The sequence below is a fragment of the Pundamilia nyererei genome, unplaced genomic scaffold (genome assembly GCF_000239375.1).
Source record: "Pundamilia nyererei isolate P.nyererei 1_Seehausen unplaced genomic scaffold, PunNye1.0 scaffold00144, whole genome shotgun sequence".
Taxonomy (NCBI): domain Eukaryota; kingdom Metazoa; phylum Chordata; class Actinopteri; order Cichliformes; family Cichlidae; genus Pundamilia; species Pundamilia nyererei.
Window position 1 is genome coordinate 669,851 of NW_005187545.1, and position 16,843 is coordinate 686,693.

The 16,843-nt window shown below is 41.5% G+C and overlaps 1 protein-coding gene across 1 annotated transcript in view; it reads right to left on the reverse strand.

The window, feature by feature from the left end:
- The window catches only part of lars2 (leucyl-tRNA synthetase 2, mitochondrial), a 34,873-nt gene that overhangs the window by 10,821 nt on the left and 7,209 nt on the right, over positions 1–16,843 (reverse strand). The window contains exons 4-12 of the mRNA XM_013913675.1: positions 9,589–9,680; positions 8,159–8,219; positions 7,967–8,056; positions 7,523–7,666; positions 4,676–4,783; positions 3,583–3,742; positions 3,097–3,201; positions 2,870–2,985; positions 2,499–2,782 (exon numbers count right to left, since the gene is read on the reverse strand). Of these exons, the coding sequence (XP_013769129.1) occupies positions 2,499–2,782; positions 2,870–2,985; positions 3,097–3,201; positions 3,583–3,742; positions 4,676–4,783; positions 7,523–7,666; positions 7,967–8,056; positions 8,159–8,219; positions 9,589–9,680 (1,160 nt within the window). The remainder of the gene's footprint in view (positions 1–2,498; positions 2,783–2,869; positions 2,986–3,096; positions 3,202–3,582; positions 3,743–4,675; positions 4,784–7,522; positions 7,667–7,966; positions 8,057–8,158; positions 8,220–9,588; positions 9,681–16,843) is intronic.

Sequence of the window (16,843 nt, forward strand, 5' to 3'; positions counted from 1 at the left end):
TTTGGAAGTCAGGTGTTATTTCATATGATGAAAACCCAGCAGTATAACAAAACCCAGTCTATCACAAAAGCGCTCAAATGGAAAGAGAAAATTAGTGTGCACAAAGAAAGAAAGAAAGAAAAAGGATGCTCCTCTCCTTCCTCAGACAGGCCAGTATGGACCAATCAGGAGTCAGATTGTGGCTATTTGATGGACAGCTAGTCCCAGACTACTGAGGATGAGATTTGATGACACAAAGGTGCTCTGTCCAGAGATGGGCCTTCTCTAAGCCATGAAAGGAGCCCAACAACAAAAGTTGGTAGCTAAAACAAACCTGTGCTGGAGAGAGTGTGTAAAATGTGCGTGTGTGTTTGGAGGGTGAGCCAGAAAAAGCCAAAAGGCTCTCAAACAGATGCAGCTAAAGGAGGCAGCTGTCCACTCGAAAGCTCTCCACTACAGCAACGTGGCCCCAATCTGCTGTGTGTCCACCTGCTTAAATGTTGGTGTTGTGCTAACTAAGCAGTCTCGCCTTTTACCTGCAAACCCACACCTGCACGCACACCTTCTTAAACCAGACGAAATCAAAGCTCAGGGTTCAGTTGGCAGACCAATTTACAGAACTGCAGAGGTTATGAGACAAAGATGAGCACGCAGGAAATGACTTCGTCAAGGACAGACAAAACTGCATTCCTGCCACCCATCTCTCATCGCCCTGCCCGTCTGTGTTCCTCGGAAACTTTAATTGGACATGGTCGACAAGTGACGAGAACAAATTTCAACAGACACTTAACAACGGAGGGGAGACGGGAAGAGAGGAGATAACGGCGTCTTTGCGATTATAGCCATCAATCACTGCTGATGGGGGGGAATTATAGTAGCTTTGTGGAAGTGAGTGAACACAATCTGATGACTTGTGCCATCTGCGACTGAGTGGGCCTTGGTTTTAATCAACATGGTGCCATGGCGGTGATTAGTCTTATTCAGAGAGGAATTCCCATGTCAGCAAGGCGCTCTGGAGACGCCAGTTGAGCAGTCATTCTGCATTCAGCACATTCACTGATGAGCTGCTGAGATGTGTGTGTGTGTGAATGATTAGGCACTGTGCATAAAAGGTAAATGCATGTATGTCCGTGCTTATAGGGCATTCGTGTGCATCTCTCGAGACACAGCTGGCTTATATAACACCCATCATCATCATCATCTCATGCTGCTCGTGTCAGAGATGCCACTGATTACATAACCCCGAATGAACAAAAGTATTAATCATGCAATTTACAGGCTTGCACTCAATGCAAAGTGTTCCTGTAAAGCTGTCAGTCCTCTCAGGCCCGATTGACAGCGATCTCATTTTGTCAGTGTTGTTCTCCTGAGGAAACACAGGAAGGAAAGGCGGCCACAAACACCATAACAGGCATGATCATTTCCCCAAAACGCTTATGCTGTGCTAGAAAAGGAATAACACCGTGTATCTCATATACAGTATGACATAGACGGACGTGTGGCTGTGCTGATGCTAATACTAACAGTGCTTCAGGAGATGGTGTTGATCCAGTGATACTTGTGCAAATGGGATCTATGAGATACAGAACTGAACAAAAGGCTTGATTGGAGTGAACATATTCAGGAGTTCCCACACTAATCGGACCGGATTTTTCAAATTGTAGAAAAGAACCAGAGCAGTGACCTCCGAGGCAGTTCCTCGAACGGTCACCAGAGACTTCTATTTTAAATGATTCAACATTATAGCAGACGTAAACATGTTTAATCCTGATGCAAGAATACGATTTTGCTCTATTGCTATTTTTCGTGTTTGTGGGGCCTTGTTCCAGTTAATCTAATACAAAAAAAGACCTCTCAGCCATTCTTTGTGGAGTTTGCGCCTTTTGAAGAATTTTTTTTGCAGCTATGCAATAAATAATATGGCTCACTCAATGGTAGCCAACAAACTCTTTGGACTCTTGTAAGCAAATGTTAAGGTGCATAAATGACAAAAGCTGCTATAAACAGCTTCCCAAGCTGCATTTTCTGGCTGCAGTGACACTGACACTTTATGCATTATATGTTTGTTCTTAGATAATAAACTGCAGCTGACCAGTATAACAAGTACAGGCTATAGTAGTAATTATATGCACTCATTAAAACTGTTATTGTGTGGTCTATAAAAGCATAACAGAGGGTTCAGCACCTCCTAGCTGCTACTCTTTCCTGTGCATTTTCTACATTAATTTGAATATTAGGAAGGAACGTAAGGCCCTGTGAGCATCACTGCGTGTCATAGACAATTTACAAATACTAATTCTCCATTAGCAGAAGTGACATGACACAAATTCATGTGCCTTTTTTTAAGGATTTAAGAAAGATGTCACATCCTGTACCTTCTCCTTCCCTCCTTCTTATACACTGCTTATCTATTTGTTTGTAATGGCACGAAAGGTTAATGAGACACATGAAGTGGGATAAATGAAGTCTACAGTCCTGCTGTGCGTTATTACAGGGCTGATAATACTCAGCGTTCTCACCTGGGACATTTGCAGTTGACCCAGTCATGTGCCGCTTCTAGAGGCGACGCCCCTTTTCCTGTAATCGATGGCAGCTTTGGCAGAGTAACTGGTAACTCCTCCTCAGGGACTGCGACCGGACCGCATGACCCACAGTGCACCACAGGGATGGGTGTGCCCCAGTATCGCTGTCTGGATATCAACCAATCTCTGAGCTTGGAGCTGGTTAGGTAGCCTCCAACCTTCTGTTCTTTGGCCTTCTGGGTAATAGAGTTAAAGGCTTGATCTCTGGTAAGGCCTGAGAACTATGCAACAGATAAAAGAAGAGGGACAAAAGAATGAAAATAGTGTTGTTTGCTTTTTATTAAAGAATGATTAGTATTAGTGCTGACCTCCTCAGAGTTGATGAGGGTTTGTGTCCCATCTTCATGAGTTTTCAGCACTGATGCCCAACTCAGATTCAAAGCTCTAGCTACAGACAGATCCTCTTCATTACAGTCTGGGACACCTGTAACATACATGTGCAGCATGAACATTGCAAGAAGGTAAAAACCACTCAACAGACATAAGATGACAGATCCCTGCTTATTTCAATCCTTTTTACTTGTTCATAACGCACCAACCACAGTATCCAGATAGTCATCAAAAGTCTCCTTGTGTGAGATGACCAGGGGAACCTCACGGCCGGTGAACAGGTTGTGAGCGGTGATGTCTGTCAGGGAGTCTGAAGAGCAAAGGGCAGGAGGGGAATGAGAGGCAGCGCTGCTTCCCCTGGCAGCTCATTATCAACAACTGTTCACCACTGAGACTAGTTCAAGGGGAACCCAATTAACAAACAGTCCACTGCAGCTTCTACAACCAAACCTCGACTGTGTTCGAAATTAAATATTTACATTAGCGCAAGGTATCCAACATGCATCCACTCCAGGATATGGAACACATAAAGACAAGTACAATACAAAACTTTAATGATGTGTATAAAAAATATAGTTCGCAATTCTTCAAAGAAAAGCTAGTAATCATACAAGAACATATTAAAGTGTGTAAACTCCAGTTCGAAAACAGCCTGAGCACAAGCTGGTTGCGAGTGTGGAGAGATGCCAACCTCTGCCTGGCTGAAAGGCTTCCTGCAGAGCGGAGCGCACTGAGCTACTGCCGTGCAGCAGTCTGTGGGAGGGCAGGATGGCCAGGTAAGCAGCTCCGTACACCGTCTCCGGGGAGGAGCTGTAGGCTGACAGGGTCTCTCCTGTTTCCTTCCCATTCACCTGGAAAATAAGAGAGGAGGCATGTGGGAAACTGTCACATCCACAGCGGCACAGAGGTCGAATAAACAGCGAGGACCTGCTGGCTTTCTATTCCATATTTCTGTAAGATGGCAAATAAAACTAGAACAAAGCAACGGTTAGCATTTTTATGATTTTTATAACATAACAATTTTTATAACATATACACACATATATACACACAAATTTTGAATCACAGCTTATAAAACTTGACCACAGTGACTCAGACATATAAAACACCTTCAGGGCTTACTGGGCTCTTTTAGCTACAATAAACATCCTGAGATCACGTTTAGATGGCGCACAGTTATTTAAGGATATTCTAATTAACAATTAGTACCCATCATGCTAAAATCATACTGATAGGAGATAATTGCAATTAACAGCAGCATTTTACAAACTCTAGTTTTTACTTTAATTTTACATTCCTTCATAACAACCCTTTCCAATTATTATCCAACCCTCTTTCCTCTATAAATATAAAAATACTACAAAATATCACAATTAGAACAGACTTGAGTGATTTTTATTTTTAAGGAAAACTGCTTTAATAATGGCAGTAATTGGGTTCTCAGTTGGCTTTTTGATGTCTCTCAGTTTGAGACAACAGTCTTGTGAAGAAGTCTAAATACGACTTTCAGCAGCAAGTAATCTGCGAGATCATCTGTTTGGGTAAATTGCTACTTGTAGCAGATGCAGTGAAAGCAAATAATAAGTGTGGATTTCTATGTTTTGGTACATGATTTTAATAGAAACAGATAAAAAGAGAGCTGTCAAAGAAACTCAAAGCAGGCAATCAGTGCTCGGGGTGAAAGAGATGAAAAACAGAAGCACAGAAGAGGGAGCACTTGCTGGGAAAGAGACTGAAAGAAAACAAGAAAAGTGAAGAGGAGAGAGAAAGGAGTCGAGATCCACCTTCAGTTTGAAGTCGAAGTAGCATCCCGTGCACTCTCCAATCCAGTTTGCCTGCATGGCTTTGACCCCGTACCACTCTGGAAGGTCCTGCAGGGCGTCCAGGAGGGGCTGAAAGAGATAAAGCCACAAGTTTACTACGTTGTACAAGTTTGGAAGGAGCTAATTTTCCACTTCGCTGTGGAAAAGAGATATTCCTATTAGTATGTGGCTGTCTAGGATAATGCAATTGACTCCAATTCCGTGTGGCCTCTTTCAAAGCGCAGCCAATTTATTTTGACAAAGCAGCAGAGCTGACCAGGTCACATTATGCAGACAAAAAGGGATTCTCAAAAATTGTGACCTCTGCTCGCCCTCTTTCCTGGATATCGCAAAGCAATCGCCTATATAGTGTGCACACTACCTCACACACCCCCACCTCACATACACACCCATAAGCCCATACACACCCAGACACACAACAACATTTATACTGCATGATTAAAGGAAGCTATGCATATCAACGAGGCTCAAGCCAAAAAGCCACAGCTGGTCTGAGGCCAGAGATGTTATAATTCTCAATTTCCTTTTCAGTCTGTCAGCACCTATTACCCACAAACCACCCCTCCACCCCATCGTGGTGCAGTTCAGCATGCAGTACCTCATCACAGAGTTATCAATACAAACATAAACACTGGCCATAGTCATCGCTAGCATGAGTGCAGCTCGTCAGTTATGGATTCCCTTCAGAGCGAGAGGGGAAAAAAGGGGCATAAATCCCGAAGAACGTGTGTCAGCGTGACTGAGAGGCTGCTGGAAGGAGACACAGCAAAACAAAGATGACGAAAAAAAAAGCTACGAGTGAGAATCGGGCACGGCTTTAAAGTGAAAGGCAGTGAGTGTTTTTCTCACAAAAGCCAGAAAAAACATTAACAGCAAGGACATGAGTCCCTGGCAACAAAGAAAAGCTCGAGCATGAAATAAGAGTAACCAAGGACTGTGTGTGTGCATGTGTGAGTGAGACATGTCAAGTACACTTCTGGGAAATATATTAACACATTGAGGAAACACACAAACAGCTGCACTTTGGAAGTGGGTTCAGTTGTCGGGTGTTAATTTACTTGGAGGAAATCAAACATTTCTGGAAGCTATTTGAACAATACTGCATGTGAGCGGCGCACTGAGCTCTCGCTTTTTGTGAATCATTTAGATGTCAGTCGTGGTGTAATAGGCAGGCAGCATTTGAGTGCAACAAGTGTGATTATGCATGAAATTGAAAACTCCTGCTCCTGCCATGTGATCATTTAGCATCCTGCACGCTCCACATGGGAAGAAAAAAAAAAGGATCCATCTTAGTAATAATACACAGTCGTTGCACAATGTGGAATAACTTGACAGCTAAACGGAATAAATATTGCCTGAAGTTAATGTTGTCTAACAGACTCGAACACGTTTAGAGGCGAGCGGACAGAAATATTTAAAAAAAAAGGAAATCACAGTCCAATTACATCGCTTTTTATTTGTCACGCTCTGGTTTGACACGGTCCGCCTTTCCCTCCATCTGTCTCTCTCACTTCTCTCCCTTAACACCTTCCTCTTCCTTCCTTCCCACTTCTCTGCTCTTCAGAGAAAATTAGAAATGCAGGAACACATTGTCACAGTAGGCTGCTTCCACCTCCGCTCAAACCTCTGACACGGACACGCACGGGCGACTTCGGCGCCGCGGCTGAACCTGAGCGACAGCCGACTGCGGACGAAATTATTTTTTTAATCAAAGTGACAAAGCAGCGAATAAAACCCTCAAACGGACGCGCTGGTGCTCTCGCAAGTTTGGGGTTTGTTTTATTGGAAATTACATGTGTTTTGCATCATTTCCAATGTTTTTCTTTTTTACATTTATTTCACACCTCCCAGGCACTGGTTTCAATGTTATCTCAGTATGAAATGAAACCCCACTCACAAAAACTTGCTTATGCTTTCTTTTATATTGTGATGGAAACAAGAAGAGCCGAAATAATCAGGCAGTGACTGAACCCATAATTTGAATGCAGAGATGTCAAACTTTGTTTTTTTGCTAGGCAAATGTGAGGATTTACTGCTTTGATGTTCTGTATCTCTGACTATGTTTAAAGTTTTGGATGGCTTTGAAGCTGAATTATTTTGTTGGTATTGCAATTTTTGGGAGACTTTCTGCACATTTAGACACCAAAAAAGATGCCCCACAAAATTAACATCAACTAACATTAACTAAACATGAATATAATCCCTCATTGCAGCTCTAGAAACAAAAAAAAAATGTTATTAGAAACATTTCTACCCAATTTTTCTCAACTCAGCAAACAAACTAAGATAAATTCGAGTTTAAAGTGCTCAAGCACTGAGCACATAAAGCCAAACTTTTCTCTTTTATAGGTACCTGCCTGTACAGTGTATTTCTATGTGCAAGCACATGCACACACATGCATGAGTTCCATGAAAAATGTATGAACCTTCTTTCTGAGGCTGATTCATATAAGTCCAAAACGGCTAATTTCACCGTGCGCCAGCCCTGTTCACCCCTCTGCTTAAAGGTGGAGGCTTCTCATCAGCCAGCCAGGCCACCTGGTGGTATTACTGAGGCTTCTGGTCTCTTTTTCCTTGAAGTAGAGATGCCAGGCTATAAATGATGGTCTCCAGGGGTCTGATTGCAGAACCAGAGAAGCAGGACTGCAGCTGCTGTTACTGAAGTGTCAGCCATGATTGTTATCAGAGGGCTCCGCAGCTCATTTTTGCCCACATCAAGTTTCTGGTCAGCCATTCAGATGCTGCTTGTCACACACATACTGGTGTATCTCTAGCACTGCCTCTCACACACACGTGCTACAGTCATACCTTGGCATAGTTTGTAGTCTTGATGAACCATTGTGTGAGTAGCTTCTGCTCCACCAGAGCTCCAGACCTCCAGGAGTGCCCATTTTCATCCACCTGTTCATCAGCCAGCACCGTCTGATCAACAGGGTCCCAGTTCACCACAGCCTTGGATAACACACATGCACGCACACAGCACACACCCAAACGGCACACATGAGCTCACAAATTGAAAAGCACAGCTTAAGAAGTAGCTCATATTTAAAAGCATATTTTAAGGCCACTGCATTTTATTACACAAAATGAAAAATGTTTTTCCCAGCCTGTCTACCATTTAATCCAGTCAAAGAGAAAACTCTGAGCTGCTTCAATCATTACTGTACCAGTCAGGGATCTGAAACCTGCGCAAGTCATATTATTCATTTAAAAGAAATCCAGGATAAACCAGAGCGCAAATACGATTAATACCTCTTTTTGGTATGCCAGTCCCGCTTCAAAGAGCTTGATAAATAGATACTGCGTCCACCTGTAGTAGTCTGGGAGGCAAGTGGTCACTTCCTGTCAGGAAAGTGAGAATCAGACTCAAAAGGGAGCAAAATGGGCCTGAAAGCTGCCAAAACTCTCTGTCTGATGCTCAGCTCATCATCACGTGCTGCTTACCCGGTCCCAGTTGAAGCAAAGCCCGAGAGTGTCCAGCTGCTCCCGCATAGACTGTATGTTACTGAAGCGAGAGGAACGGCGCTAGAGTTAGGATATAGTGCACTCATGGGCCACCTTTTCAACTGCTCAACACAAATATTTAATCAGCTAAACTGATCAGCAACAGCAACAGAGGACTGCATCCAGTGCCACTCTGTCAGCTGTGAACAGGGAACTGAGGTTACAGATGGCATATGCTCACCAAATTTGGACAACAGAAGATTGTAAAAATGTTGCCTGGTCTGTTAAGTCTTAATTTCTGCTGCTTTAGATGGTAGGGTCAGCATTTGGTACAAACAACATGAAAGCATGGATCTGTTCTGCCTTCCACTAAAGCTTCCGGTTTCTGGTGGTGTAATGCTGTGGGAGAGTTTTTTCTTTGGGCATACTTTAGGACCTTTAATATCAGTTGAGCATCATTTATGACAACAGTGCACCCATCGTCTAATAGCTTCTTCTAGCAGGATATCAGGCCATATCACAAAACCTCCACCACCACAAACTGGTTTCTTGAACATGACAATAGCCCTCATTTAGCAAAATTACCTTTGGAGTTATGAAACATGCACACCAGCCCATTTTGTTCTTACCACTATGCATACGCTACTAAATCATTCTGAACCAACAGGTTTGTGCTGCCTGCATATAATCTGCATACTGCCATGCCTCCATTTTCTCTATAAGGAGACAGGTTTACCTCCAGGTGAAGCAGAGAGAGCGGTGACGTGTTGCAAAAGAGACGTCTGGACAACTAAGGCAAAAAATTAGGCGAAAATCTGACTGATGAAACCGAAACAATTGTGTTCAAAGAGGAAGCTGGAAAAAGGCAAATGTTTCCAAAAAACACATAATAATAAAAAGCGATGCTCTGGCTGAAATAACGGAGGTTCTGAATATCTTTTGGACAAAAAATTGGTATGAAAAAAAGACTTAAAGGAAAAAGAAGAAACCGGAGCATGTAATCTGTCAGCTCGAGATGAGAAACTCACTGCATCGGTGGGATGTCTGAGTGATGACATCCAGCAACAACAGAAGTCATTTTAAATTAAAGATAAGAAATATAAAAATACAAAATATGTTTGAATTAAACGGTTAAAGGTATAACTTTCCATTTAGTATTTTGTTTACTTACATGCAATTTTAGAATTTAATTGTAATTCAGAGCATTTTATGGCTTATTGTGTATTTGACAACTATAAATGATGACTAAATGGCAATGCCAGTATTCATTTTAAAGAACTGTTTGAATTCCCTTAGACAGCCATTCATTTGTTTGCAGGCACGGTCTACATTTGTAAGTCAAGACAGGGTCTAACCTAGCACCACAAAAGTGGGCCAATTCCAGTTAGTATATAAAAACAACAAACACTGAGATGTAATAGTTCAAATACCTTTTAGTCCAGTCTTCTGGGTCAAGCCCCCTCTCTATGGCTGCATTCTCAGCTGGAAGTCCAAAGGCATCCCAGCCCATTGGATTTAAGACCTGCAGACACAGTCGGGAAACTCGTTATTTTCATTAGCTTTCTGGAAAAATGTGAAAGCCATTCGATATTCCTTTTTTATGACTTTTTATAGAGTAGGAGCTGAATTAACCATAAAATGGCTTCTCTGAAACGATATGAAATCTGTTTAAATATTGGTCAAGTGTCACTGAAGGTTTCAGACTTAACATCACACTTAGACCAAGAGGAGAAAGTTTCCCAGGTGAAAGGAGGAAAATGAAAATAGCCCTGTGGTGTCAACGTGCATCATTCACATAATTAACTGACAGCACCTCTGATCAGCATGCTGTTCACATTACAGCAGGATTTATGCAATCAGTAACTATTAAACCAAAAAAAACAAGTCAGTCTAGGAGGGAACGAGGGTCCTCTGCATGCATCAACTTTATGGTGATGTGTAAATCCCTGCTGGGAGCTTACACATCGGGATGAAAGTACACAGACTAAGAGCCAATGTTTTACTAAAATGTAAAAGAAACTGGTTTAACCTTAGAAAGAAGGGTCAGCATGCTTACATCATTACCCTGAACTTGTTGTAAATATACTGTCACTTTCTATACACATCCTCTCTGAACGCACGGCTCCCCCAGGCAAACACTCGAGGCGACATCTTTTTGGGTCCTCGATGGTGTTTTTCTGCTTACTGGGCGAGACGAAATGAGAGCACAGGAGTGGAAGGCGTGAGTAAAGTAGAGGAGAGGCAGAGCGACGAGGACTCGAGAGCTGGAGAGCATCGCTGAACGGACCCTAACTGGTCTGATGTTTCAGACGAATTGGTATCCTTGGTAACTGCAGGGGCCTCATTTGTAAAGCCGAGTGCTGGATGGTATCAGGCTAAGAGAGCTCAGGAGGAATACAGCCACACTGTGAGTAAAGCAGCCACGATGTGAACTGCAAGCGGAAAAATGTTAGGACAGATGTGCTACTACACTCTTGATCCAGTCTAAATACTTCACTGGTAATAGCTCCACTTATCCTTCTGACCACAGAAAGTGTGAAGCTACCCCGACTTTTTGAGAATCTGTGGCCGCGAAATCAGCACATTGACAAGAGATTGTGGTAGATGGACAAGAGAGTCACTGAAGTCACTGTAATGCAAAGTCAGAGCCAATCAGGGCAGGGCACCATGGGATGAAAGCAGAGGAGAAGAGCTGGGAGACTGATGTTGTTGATATGATGCTACATGCAAGTGTCCACCCACACAGCTCCAGACAAACTCCACTCCATCTGACACTTTGAAATGCAACTTGATAAACGTTTCCTCGTTACACTAGCCCATTCAAAGGTTAACTACCCCTTACCAACCCTTACACATCAGTGTATGTGTAGAGGCAGACCAGCCCTATTAGTCTTTTTAAATAGCTTATTTTTGGGTAGTTCAGCCTTTATATTGGACAGGACAGCAGGGCAGAAGAAAAGGTGGTGCAGGAGGATCGTCACACAGGAAATGACCCGGGTTCCTGCAGTAACCTTTTGGTACATCTGTCAGCTGCTCAACACAGTGAGCTATACTGGCGCCCGTCTTTAGCATTTTTATTCCTTTTCATGCTCTAAATGTGGTGAAAATGTACCAATACACACGTGTGTTTGATAAATTTGAACCTACCACCAGCTAATATTTATAAGCATGAAACGAAAAAGCCTGAAAATTTGCTCTGACAGCTGAATAATAAAAAAGCTGATATTGATGTCTGTGTACCATCATTGCCCATTAGATGCATCTCTGTCAAACTAAAAGCAATTCTACTTTTAAGCAAACTAATAGTTTTGTTACAGTCTTGAAACTAAATTAATTCTAGCTTATGTCAGGAAATGATTTGTGGTAATCAGCAGCGTCATCATTCCGACTGTCGATACATATCCATCAGTCTCAATGAGTCTCTCTGTCAATAAGCACAACTCCACAGGCTGCCAGCCGGTCGTATTCTGGTTATATTCCAATAGAACATGAAGGTTACTGAGTGCAAATGTAATAGTTAACAGTGAATTTTTGTAAACCAAAAAACCCACCAGAAAGTAACGTTTTTTTGAACAAAAGAGAGAAGAAAACACTTGGTGATCACGTAGACTCAGGGTCTCGTCTCAGCCGAAATTGTCTGCTCTGAAAAATCAACTTTCCTTTTGTTGAATTCTGTGTGAAGAAGCTCAAGTGACGTGTGGCTGGATTTAAATGTCGGCAGGCCGCGATTTTGACACATGTGGTATAGACTGTAAAAATTATTATTTTTCCTAAGCAAGAAACAAGCGTTGTTGTTTTCACATATATGGTTACACCCAGCAGCAGTGCCCATGAAATCTATCTAAACTGAAAACAGTGCTCAGTCATGGTTTGAATAATTAGGAGCAGAAAAAGTCTTTTTTTCACATTTGTCACGCTTATATGTTTTGCATCAAACTCATTTTAATATCTACGGAAGAGGATTAGGGTCACCGAAAGGGGAAAAAAAAAAAAAAGAAAAAGAAAAGGTGGGCACATCTTTTTTCCTTTTCCAGAATTCTGACTTTAGTCTCAAAATTCTAAATTTTTACTTAGAAATCTGAGATTTTAATTCTGACTTTAATCTCAGAATTCTGACTTTTTTTCCTAGAATTCTCAGATTATATTCAGAATTCTGAGAATTTTTTTTTACTCAGAATTCTAAATATAATCTGAGAATTTTAAGATTAAAGTCAGAAATCCGAAAAAAAAAGTCTGAATTTTGAGATTAAAGTTTGAATTCTGACTTTAATCTCAGAATCTCCGACTTTTTCTCAGAATTCTGAGAAAAAAAAAGTGTTAAAAAAAAAGTGTAAAAAAAACCACTTGAAGTTTCAGGAACGACTTTAATTTTTACTGTTTACTGTGATTATTAGCACGAGCTTTGTACTTACAATAAAAGTTAAAAGTTAACATCTTTTTTTGCTTTGATTACCTCATATTTTGATATTTATAAAGAACTAGGTTAGGTCTAGGTTAAAACTTTCTCTAATTTAGTATGTGACACATGAAAGAACTCCCATTACACATAACCGTTTAAAGGAGAGTGAGGACCTTTCTCAGTTAACTAGTGAATAGGGTAGACTGAGTGCACACAGCAGAACAAGCTCAACTTTCTGACCGATGCTGAGAGAAACAAAGTAGTTATCAGTGATGTGACACCAGGTTTCTGTTCAGAGACAAACCAGCCAGAGGAAGACAGGCAGGTGAAACAAAAATAACACTGCATCTCGTGTAAAGATGGCACCTGGACCAGAAAACACGGAGGAAGAGAGAAACTTGTCACACACCAACCTTTCTTCTTGGGTGGATAGATCATGTACAGACAAAGTCTAACCAAAGAACTGAGCAGGAGGTGTTTGTGTCCCCGCAGGAGCACGGTCCATGTGACAGACACTGCTCGCGGCTTCATCAGCGGCCGCCGTTTAGTGGAATCAAGCAGAGTGCTGAATATCGATTGCAGCACTAGAAGCTGAAACAGAGTGGAGTCAATAACAGACTAGAGCGCTGGTAATCGAGAGTATGGATTTTACTCTATTTACACCTAATTTTAACCTTACAAGGAGACCTCATAGCGAGGATCCAAATTACCACAGCAGGTATTAAAAACCATAGAAACACCTTATAGGAAAAGCAAAACAGCTGCTTATGGGCCGACTTCATTCCTCACTTTATTGTAAGAAGGATTCAGTGTCAGCCAAGGTTATTAAAGTTAACGAAAAGTAAACTAAAAACTAAAACTAGTCATGAAAGTTAACTACTATAATAAAAACCAGATCTCTGAAATAATTTTGTGCAGCAGAAATAAACGTAGTTTTGTCATGTGTTCATTTGGTCAAATCTGTTATCACAAACTATCCGAAGAGACTTTTGTGGACGTGTTTATTGAGGCTCCGGATGTCTACAAGACTGAGTCAGCTGCTTTCAAAATGTCCTGCTGTGCACTGATTTTCCTAAATCTTGCCACAAATACAGCAATACTGAAAAAAAACTAAACTGAAATTAAACTCTTCAAACTTAGGATTGAAAGAAACTTGAAAGAAAGGCAGACGTCAAATGTGACATGATAGTTGAATGCAAACTATAATGTGATATTCAGAATCCCAGCAGGCAGTAAATTTCAATATTAGCCTTAAAGATGAGTCATCTTACGAAAGTTTGACCTTATTTGACCTCAAAGAAGACGTCAGAGGTTTAAAGTATAGTGATATTAATGCCTATATATCATTCACTATATACTGTCTTTGCACACAACGGCAGTAAGAAAGACCGTTTTAAACAGCCCTATATAGGATTATTATCATCACTATGACCTTCAGCATAATCTATTGACCTTGAAGTAGAGGTCAGAGGTCAAACATGAGACAATATTTTAAATCTTTATATTTGTAAGAATCATAGCCTCTAATTTATTTTTAATTTTATTGAAAGTTTTTGTCAATTTTTGACCAATAAAGCATTAAGTTGGCCTTAAAGACCTTGGTGCATCTAATCCAAATGTTAATGGCTTGAAACCAAAAGCCCACTCTACACAGTTTTTTTTTTTTTTTAATCAGAATCAATTCAAAACTTTTTGAGACAGTAAGAGTAACACACGCACGCACACATACACAAACATTACAAAAAACATTACCTCCTCCTTGATGGGGTTAAGTGTAAAATGTTTTCTAATTTCTGTCATGGTAATTGCCCCAAAAACAGTTCACGAGACACTGATACAGGCTGACATTACAGCTGAATCAACACCTGTGAGAAGGTAGGATTCATTACTCTCATTTAGAGTAATAAACTGGCACCTGGGTGTGGCGCTGAAATGAGCATTTAAAAAGTAAAGGGATGTACACAATAGAAATCAAAGTACAACAAAGAACAATTTAATTACACGCTCTCACGGCGGTGTAAACGTCGGCCATCTAATTGAAAGAAACAGGCTCCCTGAGGTAGACTTAAGCTTCTAATCACACTCATATTAATGCTCAAGTCAAACTACTGCATAAGCATTACACGTGTATATAGATGGGAAGCTTCACAGTTCGGAGGAAGAGTAAACAGTGAGTCCAGCAGTGTAAACACAGCTGATATTAAAGAACTGTTGAGCAGAAATAAACAGAAAAAAAGTGGGTAAGGGATTGGTGAGGGGAGCCTTTTGAAGTGGCTCCAGTGAGAAAGCAGCAATCATACTGTCAATGCAGCGTCATGTTTTGTATCAAAGACGAGTTCAATGAAGGACTGACTCACCATTTTTCCCAATATTACTAAACAACAGCCAAAACACATCCATTACATTTAACTCCTCACAATAACACCAAATGTGTGTCTCAAACAGCACATTTGAGGGCGTCACGTCCTTTGTAAGCTTTTGTTTGTCACAGGGAGAGACGTGCGGTGAGGGGAAGATAGCGCACAATAAGCCAAACTGGGGCGTGCATTAAAAGTTAAAAGCTCAAAGGCAGAACAGGCTCATTCCTACAGGGATGGACACCTGAATGTGCTACTGTCATGGGGTATTCTCAGTGTTTACCTGTTACCTGCTTCTCCTCCTGTATGTATTATTTGTGTGTGAATGGTCCTTTGTTGTAACAATGCTTCTAGGCACTAAATCCCACACCACTACAAAGCTTGTGTATTTCTCCTTTAATGTTGCCACATTCGTAAGCACAATGCATTTGTGAGTTGCACCCATGAAAGACTTAAAAGATCTTCTCTGCCAGTGCCAAACAGCTTATTCTGTTATTGACTCTTGTTTGGTGTCACTTATTGGATATTGGATGATCAGTGTTGGGGAGTAACGGAGTACATGTACCGCCGTTACGTATTTAAAATACAAAATATGAGTAACTGTATTCCGTTACAGTTACCGTTTAAAAAGGTGGTATTCAGAATACAGTTACTTTGTTGAAATAAATGGATTACACGGCAGTATTTTCCCGTTTCATGTTAGGCTATGCTCTCTCTATTTTTAGTTTCCATGCCGGTGGAAACCCAAACAAAACACGCATTAGGAGGCTCTAATATCTGTGTCTCAATCTCGTGGTCCATGTCACCTCTACTTGCGGCTCGCATAATGACGTGAAGAAATATTTAAAAAAATTATTCACAAAAATTATTTAATATGAAGGCAATAGGAGAAGTGTTACAGGCATAACTGTAAACAATGTAGCCTCATGGGCAGTGTAGTCCGTGCTGCAGGTTGAATGGACTGACATACCCGTTATGTGTCTGTGAGCGAGGGAGGGAGAAAAAGGAGAGTGGAAAAGTACGAGTTGTCACCGAGCAGAAACGGGAGATGGAAGCATGTAAATATAATAATAACCACTGCAGCCAAAAAGAGCCCAGTTGTAAGTAAGCTATTAAGACTCGACTGTACACTGTGTTTGCGTTTTCCTCCGAAACAATAAGTTCTGTTGCAGCAGCCTTTCAACGCCTCTCTCTGTCTCTCGCAAGAAAAGTTGACTCAGACAACAAAGTAAAGCTAGTTTTCAGCTACGAGCCGACACGAACCCCGAAGTATTAGCCAGAGGTCCCTTTACGGTTTTACGCCTTTACGGTTCGGAGCTGCGAACCTGTTTTACAGGTGAGGAATATTTTTCTATAGGAGATCGCTGCAAAAAGTGCAGCCTTGAGTAACGTAACGGAATACGTTACAAAATACATTTTGGGGCATGTATTCTGTAATCTGTAGTGGAATACATTTTAAAAGTAACCTTCCCAACACTGAAGATGATTGACGTACACATACAAAGGCACAGCACCCTGGCACCTCCTCCTCCTGATGGTGGTCACCAGCTTGGTCACACACTGGGGTAGGATGGCATCTTATTCTTCAACTAACATTTGTCACAAGTCGGCCAGTGCAGTTGTGTTGGTCACTCTGGCACGAACGGCACGCCCAAGCTGATCCCACAAGCGTTCGGTGGGGTTGAATTCAGGACTGGCTGTAGCACAGGAAGTAGGTTGGTGGTTATATCCTTGAGCAAGATACTAACCAAACTGCTCTCAGATGCATCCACTGGAGTGTGAATGTTAGACAGACCTCACAGAAATAGCGCTTTTCACCAAAGATAACGTTCCTCCACATCATCATCCGATCCGATAAACACCATCAATCAACAGTCAATAGCAGAATAAGCGGTTTGTCATTGGCAGAGAAGATCTGGAAGGTTTTTT